Source organism: Lathyrus oleraceus, chromosome 6 (assembly GCF_024323335.1).
Source record: "Lathyrus oleraceus cultivar Zhongwan6 chromosome 6, CAAS_Psat_ZW6_1.0, whole genome shotgun sequence".
NCBI lineage: Eukaryota > Viridiplantae > Streptophyta > Magnoliopsida > Fabales > Fabaceae > Lathyrus > Lathyrus oleraceus.
The window spans coordinates 68,594,992-68,613,543 of record NC_066584.1 but is presented as its reverse complement, the minus strand read 5'-3'; the positions used below and the strand labels follow the sequence as shown (position 1 = coordinate 68,613,543).

The 18,552-nt window shown below is 35.8% G+C and overlaps 1 protein-coding gene across 2 annotated transcripts; it reads right to left on the bottom strand.

Annotated features, from left to right (window-relative positions):
- LOC127097760 (structural maintenance of chromosomes protein 1) lies at positions 1–18,224 on the bottom strand. Of its 2 annotated transcripts, XM_051036247.1 has the most exons (18): positions 17,502–18,224; positions 17,179–17,415; positions 13,980–14,213; positions 13,331–13,569; positions 10,224–10,490; positions 9,859–10,129; positions 8,498–8,621; positions 7,481–7,591; positions 7,039–7,146; positions 6,818–6,957; positions 4,596–4,685; positions 4,307–4,515; positions 3,346–3,515; positions 3,017–3,126; positions 2,559–2,935; positions 989–1,240; positions 540–767; positions 1–397 (listed from the first exon to the last, which is right to left on the bottom strand). In XM_051036247.1, exons 1-18 carry the CDS (start codon positions 17,937–17,939, stop codon positions 349–351), a joined length of 3,654 nt encoding a protein of 1,217 aa, XP_050892204.1. In that variant the 5' UTR covers positions 17,940–18,224; the 3' UTR covers positions 1–348. The 2 variants fall into 2 exon arrangements, with proteins under 2 accessions (XP_050892204.1, XP_050892205.1); XM_051036248.1 differs by lacking the exons at positions 17,179–17,415; positions 17,502–18,224 and adding an exon at positions 15,330–16,193.
- Between the last annotated feature and the right edge of the window lie 328 nt (positions 18,225–18,552).

The window sequence follows — 18,552 nt, the reverse complement described above, 5'->3', positions numbered from 1 at the left end:
TTAAAAAAATTGGTTCATTCATTATGAACAATGTGCCTCAATTCTCATGCCCGTTTGACGTTTCGGAAGAACTGTTATACATATAGCATTAATATTAAGAATACAAAGACGTGGTAGATAATAAGGTTCAATCAATTCACTACATTTACCACCTAGTCTAGCTGCATAACATTTCTAGTGAAATAAAATGCATATAAATCATCTACAATGAGGAACTCCTATTTACAATAATATTTTAGAAAGGAACCAGCTGGTAATTTACACACGAACCGGTAAACAACAAATAACAATGCACCGCGAACTCTGTACAGCGCAAGCAACTTATATAATGTATCCAATGGATGAAATTTATGACTCCTGATACTTGCTCAGATCAAATGTGAGAGTACTCGAACAACTGCAAAAAAGCAAAAATAGTGTACAATGTATATCATTTAAACAAACTAGGAAAATAGATTAGATTTATGCCATCAACATATTGAATAGACGGAGGGGGAGGAAATATTAATAATTTAATGATGTGAAAAAAAGAAATTTACCCTCTTCCAGAGTCTCTGTAAACCCCAACTAACGCTTCAGCTTTGTCATAGAAGCTGTCTTTCAGAGATATTACAATACTCTGAAAACCATTTCCGCCATCAGCATCCTGATTAACTCTCGCTCCTTCACAAGATTTTGAACGAATAAACCCAGCAACCTTCGCAACATTCAAGTTGTCCAATGCAGCATCAACTTCATCCAGTATGAAAAATGGTGAAGGCCTAAAACTGAAGAAATAAAGTTGGAACCATGTCAATGAATATGCGCACCACATCTCTATGTATGAAACTGATGCAGGCAAGATGTGTTGGATGAACTCTTCCTGAATCTTAAAATGAAAAGTAAAAACAATGTGGATCGATTTGTGATTAAAAGGAAAGAAAACTATTTTCTCAAACCAAATATGCTCATATAGAAAAATAAAGTTTGCAAGTACAAACAACTTTACCTATGAATGGAGAATAGCAATGCAAGTGCAGCAACAGTCTTTTCACCACCAGACAGTTGTTCCATGTCGCGGAATCGCTTTGTTGGTGGCATAGCAGTGTACTTCATGCCATGTAGAAACGGATCATCATCATTTTCCAAATTTAGGTATGCTGTTCCACCCAGAGGATGTGTGTTGCTCTTTGTAAGTTGTTTGTAAATTTTATCTATATTACCAGCTATATGGTTGAAAGCATCCATGAACATATCATATCTGCATTTAACATATAAATAAACATTGGTCTCACCAAAAAGACATGACAAACAACAGCAAACTAAAATAGTTACTTATAAAAAGTACATATTGTTTTCATTTTGTTCCTTGTTCCTTGAGGAGTGGGAATACGTCAGTTTGACGCCATGGGCCTATAATTATTTGCCTGCATCAAGCCCATACCTAGCTAGACTTATTTTAGGCTCAGGTCAGGTCAAAGTTATCTTAAAAGTCTATTTAACCAAAAAGATCGAGTTTCATGTCCTCAAAAAAGCATTCCGGGCATAACAGGTCATCCTATTTAAGTGAAATAATAATAATAATTTGTAAATCTTGTACAATGTGATAAAAAAGTAATATGTTTGTGGACCTTTTCAATAATTTAATTATGTTAGTCTAAGTAAATACTTAAACAGATAGGCTTATTCGGAGATACATTTATGAGAAATATCATCTTATTACAAAATAGAGCAACACTCAACTAGAATTTCTAAAAAATTAGGCTACACTTTAAAAAAAATCTAGATCATAAAACCTATCGTGGTATTGGTCAGATCAGGCTTAGAGTAAAACCTATTTATGACAGGATCTGAAGCTTGGGCACTTCTAAAATGGTTTAGTACCGGTACCGGGTTTGCAACCATACCTGGTACTGGTACACATACCGTACTCGTGGTATTTCATTTTTTCTCATTATTCGGTTTCGAGTGATGTTTTGTTGTGAACCAAACAATTTAGTTCTCTACTAGTACATTTTATAGAAAACTCTTATTTTTTATTAACATACCGTACCCTTTTTTTTAAATGTTGTATCATAGATGACAGGCAAGGCCTTAGACTTTTTTGACAGGCAGGGAAGTAAGCAAAGTCTTGTCTGGACCAGCCTATTCTCAACCCCACAGGAAATGAAATACAAAAATTTCAGTTTTCAGAATTCAGAGCAAGGGAGCTTAAAGCAAGTTATAAGCTACTATTGTGCCAGAGCTGCCACACACCACTATTTAATGTGTTGCATCACAATTTTAGGGTGTGGCATTGCCTAGTACCCATTCACTCACGCCACAAAAGCATGGGAACTTGACGAGATTTATAAGCTACTATTGCGCCAGAGCTGCCACAGGCCGTCATTTAATGTGGGTTGCATCATAATTTTATGGCGTGGCCTTGCCTAGCAGCCATTCACACCACAATAGCAACTGGAGTGCACAAGGAAGCTACGAAGTCAAATACCCAAACCATACATGCCCAAACTATTAGCTATGAACTAATATTATAAACAAGACAAATAATGACAAATTGAGAGAAATAAAAATCATACCTCTTCTGCTTTACTACATTGAATCTATCTGCTTTCTCCTTCTCTTCTTTCCTGATAGCTTCAAACTCTTCAGTTACAGCTCTTTCTTTTTCAAGCAGAGCCTCATACTGGTCCAATGCCTTCAAATTGGGTGCTGTTCTTTCTATCTCAGATATCAATGCATCCATTTTTTGCTTGAAATCTACCTCTATTTTATCCCTGCCAGAGGGTTTCCTTTCTTTTAGTGGCTTACTGAGTTTATCAAAGTCATAAACTGGAGGCGGAGTTGAGATATCGGTATCCATAGGATCTGATATGGTTGGAAGGCTAATCTGTTCTAGTTCACACTTCTCTGATATCTCCTTCTTTTGGCTTAATATCTGCTCAATCTGTGCCTCCTGTAACAACACTAACGATGTTGGCTATCTACGCATTATATGCATGAAAGTACACAGGCAAATAAATTTTGCTTGTCGAACCTTTAAGTTTATCTGACGATTCAGTTTGGATATGTTTGTTGTGGCTGCAGAAGCCTTCTTCTTCCATTCCTGGATCTCCTTTTCACAATCCTCTGACTTCGATTTCCACTCTAAAACAGCAGAAGAACATAGAAATAATAAAACTCCCATGACAGAAACAAAAAATAGCAATGATGGTGAGTCTGCTTCGGTCAGGATCAAGAAACTGTGTACCCGTTTATTTCAAATGGTAAACAGCTAAGTACTAAACAGAGAACCAATTTGTCACAACAACAGAGAATGCAATGAAATACAATGATGAGTCGTGGTTTTTTATCTTTGCTATATACCTTTAGCTTCATCCTTCAACTGATTGATCGCTTCGGTAGCCTTCTCTGCTGCTAACTTTGCTTCAGCTTCTTTGTCCTGTACCCGATTTAAATCATTCTCCAAAGCACTTATGGAAGATTTCAATTCTTCAATTCTTGAACTCATGTCTCGATTTTGCTCATACTCCAACCTGTAGAATAATTTAAATAAGGAATATAGTTGGCAAGTTCTAAAAAAAAAAACTGAATTTTGACAAAGTATGTTACTAATATTTCTTATATATAATTACAGACTATAAATAGCATCCTATAAAACATTATTACTGAAAAATGAAATGTGTGTACATCATTTTGGTTTTTTCAATTTCATTATACAGTATTGAAAAATTAAAGTTTAAAAAAAGGTTAAGAGACAAGAAAAGGAAATGAAAGGGCTGTCTATTTCTATTTAATTGAATTAGTATTTTTCTTTCTTTTGTCCTCTAGTTACATTTTTCCCTCCAACTTGGCATCTCACCAGAACACTCATCTTCCCCCATCCTGTTTTTTAATTTCATTGTTCTAAAACTGGTGACCTCTGTGAATTTGATGAGAACCGGCAAGAACCGAAATATTGCAAAAAGGAACCAATTCACTGGACTAACCTATAAGGCCCGTCTCACTGTATAAATGTGAAATATATCATACCCTAATAATGAAAGAGTTATGCTGTATAATACAACATAACAGTAGAAACAAACTACCAATACATAGTTGTAGTTTTCTTCATTCCTAATTTGCTTCCAAAAATTATTTTGTCCAATTTGACAATCTAATGCTGAACTATTTGGTTTTATAACACACCGTAAGCAAAATACTAGTTAGTTGCTTGTAAGCTTACAAATGCATTCATGCATGAAGTATTACGTAATGCGTAAGTTGTGCTTGCTATCAATAAGAAAGGATGTGATTAGAAAGAAAAAAAAGGTAAGAAGGAACACACTGATATTTTAACTTCGAAAGTTGGCTACTCAGCTTCAGCCTCTCCTCTGCTACATTTTGAGCATCCTTGAGTCGATTTTCTTCATACTCACGAATATTTGCAACCCCAACTGACTTGCTGAAGTCTCTGTATATCCGATCAGTAATTTCATTTATCCTTTTCTCAAGAGTAATTAATTCTCTATTCCTCTTTTCAACAGCATCTCCTAACTGCAGCACAAAAACAATAAGTAACAAGTTTGGTATACAAGAACACTGCTATGAATAAACAAAGGAATTGCCAATGTCACCTTCTTCAGTTCTGGACTAATACGTTTAATTTCTTCTTTGATGGTCCCCTTTTCGAGACTAAAATTTGAAAGTTTGTCTTCAATGCTTCTCTGGAAAAAGGTGAAACCAAAAAGAATTCAAATATTGAGGAACAGAAGCCAGAAAAAATCACTACTGTAGAAAAGGCTTTCATATCCATATCCGTATATATGTATATGTGTGTATTTTATAGAAAAGGCTCTCCTATCTTAATTGTTAAGAGTCTCACACATGACAATATATGGTCTTAACATGTTTATAAGTAGGGGCAATCCTCACCCTACAAGCCGGTTTTGTAGGGTTGAGTTAGGTCTAACCATATTTTTTAAGATGGTATCAGAGCCTCGTTTAAAATCTATTGGGCCACTCACCATTTAGTTCCACGCCTCGGACGTAAATCCTAGGCGTAAGAGGGGGTGTTAAGAGTCCCACATCAGACAATATATGACGAGAACATGTGTTTATATATGGGGGCAATCCTCACCTAACAAGCTGGTTTTGTAGGGTGACTTAGGCCCAACCCACACATTCTTAAGACTAACGGTCTTAGTCGTCAACGGATGCTGGTACTCTTCATCACAGAGAAAAGCGGAAAAAGAAAAGTTTACACCCGAAGAAGAAAATGTTAAGTCTCTTCGTAAATGAGGGAGAAGAAAAGGTAGGGTCGCACTTATAATAAAATGAAATGACTAAAAACTCTAAAAAAACTTAAAGCTAAACTGTGGTTTTAAGAAGAGGTAAGTTAGAGATATCAAGCTATTGCCCTAGTTGCTGCCAATGTTGTCAACTGTGGATCGTGGGAAATGGCAGTTTGTTCAAATTCCACTATACACCAGTGCTCTGGAGCCGCTATAGCCAGTCTTTCACAATATTTTATAATAAATAGCATATCATGGAACAAAATTTATTATTCAAATTGTGTTGTTCAATAGTGACATGACTGCTATTTAATAACATTGACTGGGGATAAAGGGAGACTAGAAAAAAAAATACTGGCTGAAATAAAGCTCAAAGCCAAGAAAGCTTTTGATAGAAAGAAAGCTTTTGATAGAAAGAAAGCTGTTAATGATTCATTTGAGACATATGGAGGATGTTTTGCAGGAAATATCCAACATTTGAGCAGGAAAAGACCACCTATTGCTGCTGCCAAGAGTAATGTATACTGTTTTATAGTGGGATCTAACATCCTGCAGCGCTATCTAGAATTTGCAACATAGATTTGGGATATTATGCTGTTACTTATTATGCTTTAAATAAATAATTGTTACTTTTTATGTCTGAACAAAGGTGTACCTGGTGTCCAACATGTGTCAGTTTCCGACATAACACTAGCACATGTGATTACGTTCAACTTATTCATTTTTTCAAATTATTGCCAGTGCCGATGTGTCAGTGCCTCTGTTAGTGCTTCTTAGGTACAAAGAGCAAGTGTTGTCGCGAGTGACGGAGCAAAGAAGAGATTCAGCACGAGAGTTCAAGAGAATGATCAAGTGAACAAAGGCAACCTAATCAGAGTTTTCTTTTTAAAAACGGTCATTCTATGAAACTCAACCCGGATCTCAACACAGGTCCATTATGGTGCCTTTCCATCTTTGATCCCACAATTTTGCCACAAAGTATTCCATTATTTTCTACAAAACCACATCCATGTCTGATTGTGAAACACAATCATTGCAAGCACATCCACATTGTTAGACATGATAGTAATGCCAGTAATACTTCTAATAATAATTCTACAAAAGGTAAAAACAGCATTAGTTTATCAAAAGAGGAATAAAGGTATTACAGCCAATAAGAACTAACAGGTTAGTTGCTGTTGGTTACAAGTCAGTAAGGTTGTTAGGTTAGTTTGTATGGCTGGCCTTATTCCCTATGTGTAAAGAGATTGAGATTGAGCTAACGGTGTGATTATCTGTGGCTTTTCCCTAGTTGTGACTGGATGAGTTCCAGTGGAAGAGAGTAATCTCTTGTATTCTTTTCTTTTTCATATCCGATCAAATTATAGAGACAAACAATTCTCTTTCTGGCACCAATTTACTGTCAGTGACCTAACACACATCAACACACTATAGGAACAAGGAAAAAGATAAATGTATCCACACACTAGATGAAATAAGCTTTGCATGCTTGATTGTCTCGCACAAAAAACCTTCAAAGCCTGGTGGCTTGCAAGCCAGAACAGTTGATATCTTTATGGAGTTACCTTTTCAATCTCAGCATATTGAATTTTCTTTTCAAGTCCACTTTTTTTCCCCTCTGTATCAGACTCTTTAAGGTGCATATCTCTTATTGATCCTAGCTCTTTCAGCTCCGCTTCATACTGCTCTTTTTTCTTAACATATGCTGAAAAACAAAATGCTTATTTCAAGAGCAATTCTTTGACCCAAGTTAAAAATCTACATCTTAGAAGAATTTAGTACAAACCGTCAAATTTCTTGTCATCCCACTGCTTTGACCTTGCTTCCATTCCACCACTAGTGCCACCAGTCATTGTGCCGGATTTCGTCAGCAAAATTCCGTCCACAGTTACAACTGATCAAATTACATATGGAAATGTTCACTATTATGTATTCAGCCAAGATTCAAGGCACCAAGAATGCAACACATGCATAGTAAGTACACAGTAGAATTCTCAAAAAACAAAAGGGGTGGTTAGATCTTCAGAAAGCAACAACACATCAAAAAAAATCAAGGTGCAGTCGAAAAGTTATAAATTTGATTAAACAAAAAGGAAACATAACAAGATGCCAGAGGAGAAATATAAGAAATCAAGAAGAATATCCAAGTACCCCGTTTAAGTAATAATGATGTGTGTTAGAATAACATAATACAAAACAGGTAAATAATGTCAAGAAAGCATTATTACCTTTAAACCTCTCTCCACTCCAGCTTAAAAGTTTGGCTTTCTCAAGGTCTTCGCAAACAAGAGTATTCCCAACAGCAAATAGAATTGCCTTCTCCAAGGGGGGATCAAACTTGCAATAGTTAAGTTCAAAAGCTTGAAACAGGTTCTTTATAGGCAAATTAGTTAAATATTAAAATGCATCAATATAAATTAAATTTCATGAAGTGTGAATATAGAGGGGAAAGAATAGAAGAATGAGTTATGCTCAATGTATGCAGACTACGTGGTTTAAATCCAGTAGTAGGATCTTTATAGGAGTCAACAAATTGATAGAACGTACAACGGCATTTCGATGAAAGGAAACCACTGAAAAAAAGATCACATCAGGAAAAACTACATCTAATTAGGGAGAAGATTTGTTTTTAGTGAGATATGGGAAATAAAACATCATAGACAAACAGAAGAAAAAACATAAATCAGTACAGCACAAGATTAGGGGGAACAGTGCAACAGTAGTAAATTTTTACAGATTAAAAGAATTTGGACCGGCAAATTTTTTATAATGTAAAAATGACGGTTGACTTCTGCTTTACATATCAGAATTACTGTAAAGGTAATTCCCCCAACAAAAACAGACATTTATATGCTTGTCTTTAAACTGATCTTAACACATTGCTGTAAAATTTTGAAATACTATCTAAATTTAGAATGAGGCGTGCAAACCAAATATATTTTATAGGGACAAAACCACTGGACATATAACAGCGATAAATAAAAAGGTACAGTGTGGTAATGGATGGTGACGCATCACATTTTTGTGCTTTTCCAGATTGAGAAATTTTCAAGTAACGTGGTTGATATCAAATATTGTTTGTTTTTTAAATCCATTGAGCAATAAAGTCTTGATGGACAAGCTAGGTTGGAAGGTAAATTTCAAAATAGATCTAAAAACGAGTTGATAGACCAAATTCAAAGAACAATAAAGTCAAAGAACAAAACCAGGTTCCTCAAAACAGTCGCTAGTTAAAAAAGGATATTGAATCACATCAAAAACCAGTTTTGCTGTACCACCTAATGTGCGTAATCTTTCCATTATTGGCTTCACTCGAATAGATTGTAAAGGAATAAATGTCTGGGGAGGAAGCCTCTGCTCTTTTAAATACTGTAGAGAAACATCAAAACAAAACAAAAAACATTCAAATAAGTATATAGAACTTCAAAGATTAAACACAGAAAATTGCATATTTATACAGAAGATATAGCTTTCAGTAGTTGCAATTACAACAACCTTTAAAAAAAATACAACAATCATGTCATCAAAACCAAAGAAATAGAAAGCAACAGTTCTACTTCTGGTATATTTACACATAAAGTCAATTACAGCAATCTTGTCATTGCAACCAAAGAGATGTCTCAAATAAAATCCGCTGAAATGGCAGAAGCCTAGGTTCATGTTTAGGCTTTCAGATCACAGGGTTTATGCCCTCACATGACTTTTGTCCCTATTTTGAAGTCCATGATATTAATGTAAGCAGAGGTAGTGTAACTATATACATAGATCACTAGGCATATTATAACATGGACCGCGGTGGACCATCTTTAAACAATATTGATCATTTGGTCCTCACGGTAAAAGGTAGATCCTACACACCGGATTATCCTCTCTTCCTAACCTTATTCCCTTTCACAGCTATCACACACCTCCCTGAAACCAGAAGCTTCACCACCCATCATGCAATCTCAAACAGAAGTGTCTCAATCACAACTGGCACTCCACTATGGGTCTCCCATCTCACTTCCTCCAAGAGTTTTACCCAGCTGAGTTCAATTTTAATGGAGGTGGTGGATTTTGCAACCTTCTGTTCCTATAGGGTTTCACAATCCCCTGCTTTTTATTTTAAGGTTTCTTTTTCTTCTTTCTCCTTTTGATTTTTGCTTGTACAGTTATAGACTTGGAGGCAAGGGTTTTTTTAAGGAAAGGGGGACCAGATGGGTGCACATCAAAGGTTTTGGATGAGGGCTGACAATTTGGGGCAAAGGTCAAAAAGGGCGGCTACAAGATGGATTGGTGAAGGGGTAATTTGGTACGAGGGTATAGGGTGCAATGGAGAAGATGAGAAGAATATAATGGTCATAAATATTGGTACACCAAGGACACCACCATCAAGGTGGTCGGTCCATGTTAGAATTCACTGACATCACTATACTTATTAATGGTTCTCTAGGTTCTTTTCTCTTTTATATTTTTATTCAGTGTGTAATCAACTATAAGAAAAATGTACTAAATTAAAAGCACTAAAAACCATCAATAGCAAATATGAACAGTCTCACTTCTTCATAATCATAAAGTTTTGAAAAACAAAATGGCACAAACTAGGATATTGAGAAATCTCATTGACCTTGATGCATTCCTTCCCAGTCTTTTCATCCTCAACAACAACAGCATCCATTAATTTACCCATAGCAACAGTAACAGCTAAGTTATACTTCTTCTGTGTTGGCCTACAAAGATCAGTCATGCGACCATGGACTCCTTGAAACAAGCGTTTCAGAGTCGCCACAGCCTGAGACAATTTAGCATCTCTCTCATTTTCATGTCTATCAGCCTTCAATTCGCGTAGATCCTTTTCTACTTCGCCAATTCTTATCTTCAAGTAATCATATTTTCTCCTGCAGATCAAAAGTAGTACATCATTACACAAATGTCCACAACAAAAACTGTAATGATACCTTAAAAATAAAAATGAATAACAAGTTGATTTACTTGGACTCATTATGTTTTTCTTTCATCACACGTAGTTCTGTATTCAAATTTTCAACAGCATCCTTATTCTTTGCAGAACTATCAAGAATTTTTTTAAGCCTTTCTCGCATTTTTTTTTCCTGTGAATCCAGCTCAGACTCACGACTTTTTAATTGTTTAAGATTCTCTTCCAAATTCTTTTGAGCTTCAGTGTCAGCATGTTGCTGCCTATCTAACAGTTCATTTTCCTCTTTAAGCTTTGCGGTTTTCATCCCAGCTTCCTCTTTTCTGTAATAACAGTGTTATCATCACAAGTTCCATAAAAGAAAAGAAAAGAAAAGAAAAAAAATCAATAACAAATCAAAAGTTGAAATGAATGCTAACTGCCAAGTATTGGCAACACATGGCCAACAGCTAATGATAAGAAATTGGCCACTGAATAAAAGAAATACCATATGCAGGGAACACCATCTACAAATCTCTGCCTGATAGACAATATAACAAATCTATACACGTTCGAACTTCTGGCCAATGATATTTGTTTTCTTTCTCTGTTTAATTTTAACACTAACCAACAAATGAGCAATTTGAACCCATAAGGGAAAAAAAAAATCTTCAACAAAGAGATAAACAATAAACATGATATATAAAATAGCTTAACCAACATCCCTAACAGTCTTAACACATGACTTATCTATCAAGCAAAATCAAATAACATACTCCCTCCGATCTTGATTATAATTTATAAACACACACAAATAATCATTTTTTATAACACCGTTCAATTAATATGGATCTTATATTTCCCAATAACCATTTTATTCTCATGGAAGCATATTCCCATGAAGTGCAAAATACAACTACTTTTTTAACTAAATTAAGAAAATTAATTGCAGTAAACTACACCTCTAAATTAGCGTGAATTTAGGTGTTTTTGCTTAGAATCCAGCCTAGAGGAAGAGGTGTGGGTAAGTAGCAGATAAGATTGTGTTAGACCTTAAGAATTACTAGAACCAAAACTGAATGTGGCCGTTCTATTCTGTCAGGCAGTTACTTTATATTTGCAGTTACTGTTTTTAATATTAGCATTTAGTAGCAATAACTAAGTATTTATTTGGGGAGTGCGAATAAAATGAGGAAACCGTAGGTTAGGTGGGTTATTCTGGAAAATTAGAAGAGGTTATTTGGGAGGGAGAGAGCAAGCTATCAATTTCTTGGAGGGAGAGAACAAAGACTCTCATATTTCTCGGAAACTCATTATAATTACTATTAAATTTCATTGTTTGATACGGTTGAGAATATGTCAAGTGTGAGTAGTGTGGATAATAGTCCCACATTGGTTGATAATGTGGAGACTTGGGCATTTATAAGTGAGAGAACTCACTCACCTATCACCTTAAGGTTTTGGGTGAATATGTGGTGTGTCTCTCACAAAGTGTTGCTCATGATACCATTGTTTGGGAAGTTTTTCACTGGGGAGCATTGAACATTGTGGGTCAGAAAGGGACCGGGTTATTTGTATCGAAAGTCAACGGCGCCATGGTGAATAAGAAACGTTCCATTGAAGAGTGTCAACGGCGCCGGTGCGGTACAAGAGAAGTAAGTAGAGCTTTCACTTGAGGGGGAGTATTGTGGACTCACACCTTAAGGTTTTAGGTGAATATGTGGTGTGTCTCTCACAAAGATATTGCTCTAGTAAGGAAGTCCCACAATGTTCAATGCTCCCTAGTGAAAAAACTCCCCAAACAGATACCAGTTTCTATATCTGGTATCAGAGAATGTTTCATGGATTTGTTGTTTGTACACCGTGCCTGACATGGAGTTTTGAGTGTTCGATGGAGAAGAAGATGCATACTGGTGGGTACTAAGCATTTAGGAATATTTCAAAACCTGAGGAGAAGAAACAGCCAGAGGCGCTGAAGTTACTCAAAGGTTGTGCTCGCCAATGGTCGCACTGGTGGAATTGACGCCATCAACAGGTTAGTTGGTGTGCCTTTTGGCTTGCATTTATCTGGCGTTTCATGCCAGAATATCGAGATATATTGACTATATCTTCTGTCGAAGAGGACACTGAAATTAAGTCAGAGTCGTTAACCCTTGATGGCCCACTGGATTTAAATCTAACGATGATAGCAGAAAAGAAAGGTGGGGAAAAATAGAGAAAGGGGCAGAAAATGCACTCGTGAATGCCATGATTATGGATTTGGTGAAAGAGAGCATGGCAGATTTATGCAAATTTATGGGTTTCGCTAGACACTTTGATAGACATGGTGCGAGTATTGTTTTCGAATCGAGGGCAACCCTGTCTAGAACAACAACCGGAGAGAGATGGGCTTCACTCAAAGTTGGATCCGCCACCATCGGCAAAGCCGCCAGATCCAGACGGATCCTTGGTGAAGGAGGGATTGTCCTCCGGTTTGATCAAACCGGCACTGTTAACGCCTACTGTGTTTTTGGGTCAAACATACCACTCAAAACAGAGTGTATAATCCAAGTGAGAATTATCATGTTTTAAGCTTGCTGTCACTCTACTTCAAGTTATGGGACCCTGTGGACACTTGTTTTATCATTCACCTTGAGGACAAGGTGAACCTTTTGTTGGAGTACTGTTAGACCCAAAGAATGACTAAGAACTGAAACTGAATATGGTCGTTCCATTTTGTCAAGCAGTTACTTTCATTAGCAGTTACTGTTTTTAATATTAACATTTAGTAACAGTTAAGTATTTATTTGGGGAGTGTGAATAAAATGAGGAAACCATGGGTTAGAAGAGGTTATTTGGGAGGGAGACCAAGCTCTCAGATTCTTGGAGGGAGAGAGAACCGAGACTCTTGAATTTCTTGGAAACTCGTTGTAATTACTATTAAATTTCATTGTTTGGTACCAGTATCTATCAGATTGTTAGTGCAACCCAAAACTCAATAAGATTTCCCAGGTTCTAGGTTCAAGTTCTATCAGCCTTCCTTTGTGTTCTATAGTTGTGTAAGGGCTAGAATACCCCCCTTATATTCCTTTCTATATATTAGTTCATTTGCTCACTCCAAGCATTAAGCAATAATCCTGTTCTAAGAGAGGGAAAAAATAAAATATAAAATGGTGATGCTCATCTACAGCAAATAACCACTCACATTCTATAATATTCTTCCAAGTCATTGCCATCTAACTTGAGCTGACCACCAACATTTCTACTCTTTTCCTGCACGTCTGCCACTTTTGCCGTAAGATCCTCAATATCATTACGTAGCTTTGCTATTTCTTTGTCATGCTTCCCTTGTTGTTCAATTTTTTTGCCAAGCTCCTTCTTCCCTTTTTCAATTTTTTTTCTAATGCGAGACATTTCCTCCTTTAATTTAAGAAGCTCTGGTTGCTGCAAGGACATAAAACCAGAAAAATCACAAACTACTCAAAGCATAACAAATGCAATCAACAACGGGAAACAAAACTAAAAAAAAAAATAGCAAGATTATTTTCACATAGTCCAAAATCTATATTTCATTTTTGTATCTGAAGGAGATGTGTACTGTTAACAGTTCGGGGGAATTCAATTTACAGTCCTGTTGTACCACTCGCACTATAGTGAGATTAACAAAACCATTTTCTAAACTTGGACACTAAAATTTTTAATCCGGTTTTCTTCATAATTCACATGAAATATGATCAAAAACAACTATGTTTAAAATGCATAGTACCGGATCAACTTGAAAAGTTCAATGGCTACAGTTGAAAATGTTGTCATTAATTCCCACAACACACCCCAAATGAAGAAAGAACACTCACATTCTTGTCGAGTTTGTTGCCTTTCTCAGTTATTTTCTTCTCACGTAGCGTAACTTCTTTCAGATGTTTGGCTTGCTCTTTTTTCTTTTTACTAGCTTCATTTTCAAACTCTTCTAACTCCTCAATAACACCTTCACGACTTCTTTTTTCAACTTCAAGTTCCTCAGTTGTATTAACAAAATCATTTTCTAAATTGAACAACTGCCACAAGAAATGTTCTTTCTTCATAGATTTCTGCAAAGGGAAAAAACATATTTGAGAATTTGACCACAAGCAGTCGGATACAGATCAAGAGATAAATTGAAGAGGAAATAAAAAATGCATGAAATAATGATAGTTGCAGTCATAACTCCTATTATGAATATGAAGTGGAAAATGATGTCATGTAAAGTAATTAATAGATCCCACAGAAAATAGTAAAATGAAATAAGATGAGGTTGTATTGAAGATGAACTCTGAGAAGTAATGCTCTATACAAGAAGAACTGAAACAGTAATTGACAACAGATGGAGATAAATCTCTTTGCAGAATGTAGAAAAGTAAATGATAATCCTTGATGCAAACCCCAGATAACAAACAGTAAAGGGAAGAAACCAAAGCAATAATGGAAGATGAAGAGTGTATTATTTCTGTAAAAAAATACAATATAGTGAGATCCTATTGTCCAAGAGGTCTTCTTCAGAGAACCAATGGTCTCTGCCTCTTAACAAACTGTATGATTCCACTTGATACCCTTCTCTCTCCACTAAGAATACTTAGAACAGAATTCCCATACACAATTTACTTCATGTTTCCTCCTCTCACTCTCATCCATGTGGATATTCCCACTTTGTCCTTCTCTATTTCTCTTAACATGATTTCTCCACAGTATGGGTTTGGGCAACTGATATGCTACTGTTAGTTTGAGCACGCCTTCCTATAGGGGGTCCTATCACTCCCACAATGAGTAACCCTTCTAAGATGGGTAACCTCCCCATGACTCAGCCCAACTAATTCCACTTCATAGTCATCCTGTCTCCTTTTTTGTTAATTCCCTTTTTAGAAGCAATTTTTTATTCCCTCTCCTCCACATAAATAATGGGCCTAACATCAATAGTGGCTCGGAGGGTCATACTCTGAAATTAGGATAGCAGTATGGCGTTAGCAGGACAGTTGCTATTTAAATATTTCTTATAATTATTAAATAATTGAAACTGTATATTAAATAGAGTACAGATAAAATTAATAGTATTTACTAAATAACTAAGACTAAAAATAACCAATGCTATTATTACTACAGATGAATTTTATTTGTTTTCCTATTTTTGTTTTTGTTATATATTTTTTCGTTAGAGTTATGATAATCTTTACCATGTTATTTGTACTGCATATTCATCTACTTCAACTACTGCAATTCATCACCCCTTCCTCATGCGTCCACCTCCTATGATAGAGAGGAGGGGCCCATGAAACTCTGCCATTCTGGAGTGAGCCGTGGAGGAAGGATGCCTAAAACAGTGAGAAAGTTCAGATTTCCACACTTTTTTTGGATTCTCAAAAAAAAACCATCTTGTGATGCCAGAATGAGCTTCAGACATGAAATGAGCTGCAATTTTGGGACACAGTGCGAACACAGATGCTTCAGTCACACCATACGTCTATGACGCACCGGGAACACACAGTGTCATCAACCCCATGATCCGCTACAATGGCAATGCTGTTTGCCACTATTAACATTCAGAATTATGTCCATTTTCTGGCATGTGTAACGCCCTGTAAGCTTTGCATTGAGCTTTGTAACACCTCTGCTGAAAATGATTTTGTTCGAAGTATTTTATTTACAATTGAGGTCACATTGACGCTCTTAATGAGTAGGTGAAGTTGTTTCTCTGCAAGAACATTTAGATGTTATTCTTGAGGTTCCACTTGAGGAGTATGAATCTATTACTATTTGATCAATAGCAAGGTTTGAGACAGTTGTGTTAGCACATTTAGAGAAATTACACAAGGAAGAAACCATGCATCTTCAAATAACAAGTGAGTAATAATGAGTTCAAGTCTACAAATCTTGACTCGATGAGAGACCCCTCTGCCGCTCAGCCAGATTGATGAAGGAAGTTTAATTCTTCCGAGCAAAGAAATCAAAGATAAAGTAAATAAGGATCTCCTTAATGAAACCGTCTACCTGGAAGGATGGTGCCAACATGTGGCATTAGTAATGTACAAACTCCACATGTTGTATTGTATGAAGACTATTATGATGACGGATATTATTCTCATCAGCATCAGCATCATAGTAATCATCATCATCATTATTTATTTATGAAGAGGTGGTTATAGCCCATAAAAATGCAAGTCATAATATTTAAGTGAAAAAAGATCGGGAAGGAACAATTTAGATGTAACAAATATGAGGGACTGTTGTGTGCACCAGTGACAGACAGACCCTTTATTTGGAACAGTGTTTTTTAAATCAGACCGGCTTAGCCAATCAGCCCGGTTCAACCAGGAATAGGGCTTATGGTTGGTCTGCTCAGTGCAATGGATTGGTTCTGCAAGAGAACCAGTTACTTTTCAGTTTAATCAGATAAAATTGGTGAGACAGTACCATCCAGTTTGATGGGCACAATACACAGATATGACGTCCTTTTTTTCAAATAATAAAATTCAATATAGGAATCGAACCCACATGTACAGCTTCGCATCTTCACCATGATAAATATGCTCCAGTTTGTGATTTAAGATTTACAGCATACACTGGGCAGTGACGTTTATAACTATATAGCCTACAAATTACTTCCTTAATTCTCTTCCTCTATTTTTGTATTATTATAAAATATAATTTAAAGTTTCCTTATACAAAGTGTATCTATAATTTTTTAAAATATTTTGTTTATTATTAAATTAAAATAATGTTATTGTACTTGATTAAATTTTCTTAATAAATTTGCCTGTAAACATGTGTGTAACATTTATAAAATTAAAAAAAAAAGTGAATATTTATCTAAATATAGTATAGACCACTCAAACATATGGTAAAAGAGAGAAGAATTAAACAAAAACTCAAGGCATAGACAGAGCAGATGGAAGAAACTCCATCAAATTTGTACAAAAGGCCAATCCAACAACACATAACAGCACATACAACCACAGATTAACCTAGTACATAGGACATGCATGAATATATACATAAACATAAATCAAGAGCAGATACAGTTACCAATTGATCTTGCAGTCGGATATGTTTCTCCGCCTCTTCCTTTTGTTCTTTCTTCTGCTTCCTCTCCATAACCATTGTCTTTTTCTTCTGATAAACAAGCGCTGATTTCTCCTCAGCAGTAGCTTTCTCTTCTTCAAACTCCTCATAGTCTCGCTTGAGCTCGTCAGATCCAGATATCTGCTCTATAAGGCCAGTAAGCTCCTTAGGATTTTTAGACGCAATGGATTCCACATCACCCTACAATAACAATTTCAGAAGATTCAACATTCAACAAGCAAACCATTGTAGAAATAGAAAATTGAGAGAGAGAGAAAAAAACGAACCTGAAAAACCAAAAAGTTGCGAGCCTTAACTAGAATTCCTAGGGATTTGAGTCTACCATTGTAGACATCCCAAGTAACGACACTGTCGTCGATGCGGTACTCACTTGCTCCGGCTGAGGTAATAGTTCTTGTGAACCTAATCTCGGATTCGTTAGCGAGTTGATAAACCATGCGAACGAAGGCTCTTCGTCCTTTCTGCTCTTTATCCCTATCATCAAAAGCATAAATTAGATCCTTCAATTGAGCACCACGGAGATGGCCGGTTCTAACACCAAGAACGAAGCTGATTGCGTCCATTAGGTTAGATTTTCCGGCACCGTTAGGACCAATGATTGCAGTGAAGTCAAAGAAGGGGCCAATTTTTTGTAAACCCTTGTAGGACTTGAAATTCTCTATCTCTAGCATGTGGATTTTGCCTGGAGAGAGTAGCGACGGCATGGTTGCGAAGTTGTGGTGGAGGTGGAGGTGGAAGTGAAAGCCTAGGTTGAAGAAAGGGTTAATTGATTTGGGGGAAAAGGGGTTAGGGTTTGGGAATTGAAAAGGGGGAGGGAAGTGAAAAATGAAATGGCGGGAGGTTGCGGAGAGAGTGTTACGATGTCGTGTCACTCGTGCTTGGGAAATTTGATGATACGGTTAGCAGTGTTGTATAGCAAAGCAGAAAATTTTATACAAGTATGCGAATGCTTCAGTGGATTAAGTGTTGACAAACTATCCACGGTGAAAAAGTTGCACTTTTGACTAGTATCTGTTAAGTGTAATAATTTATTGATATAAATAATTTTATTTTTCACTAATATTGTAAATCATTAAAATAATAATAATCTTCATTTATATTAAGTGTGTTTAATTTAATATAACAATATTACTATACAATATTATATAATAATATATTTATTATAGAATAATATATATATTATAGAATAATACATGATAATATTTTTTTTACTTGGATCAATAATTTTATTTTTTCTATTTGATATATTTTTCACAATAAAAAATATATAAAATTTATTAAAATTTTATTATCTTTAACTCATTATAATTAGCAAAA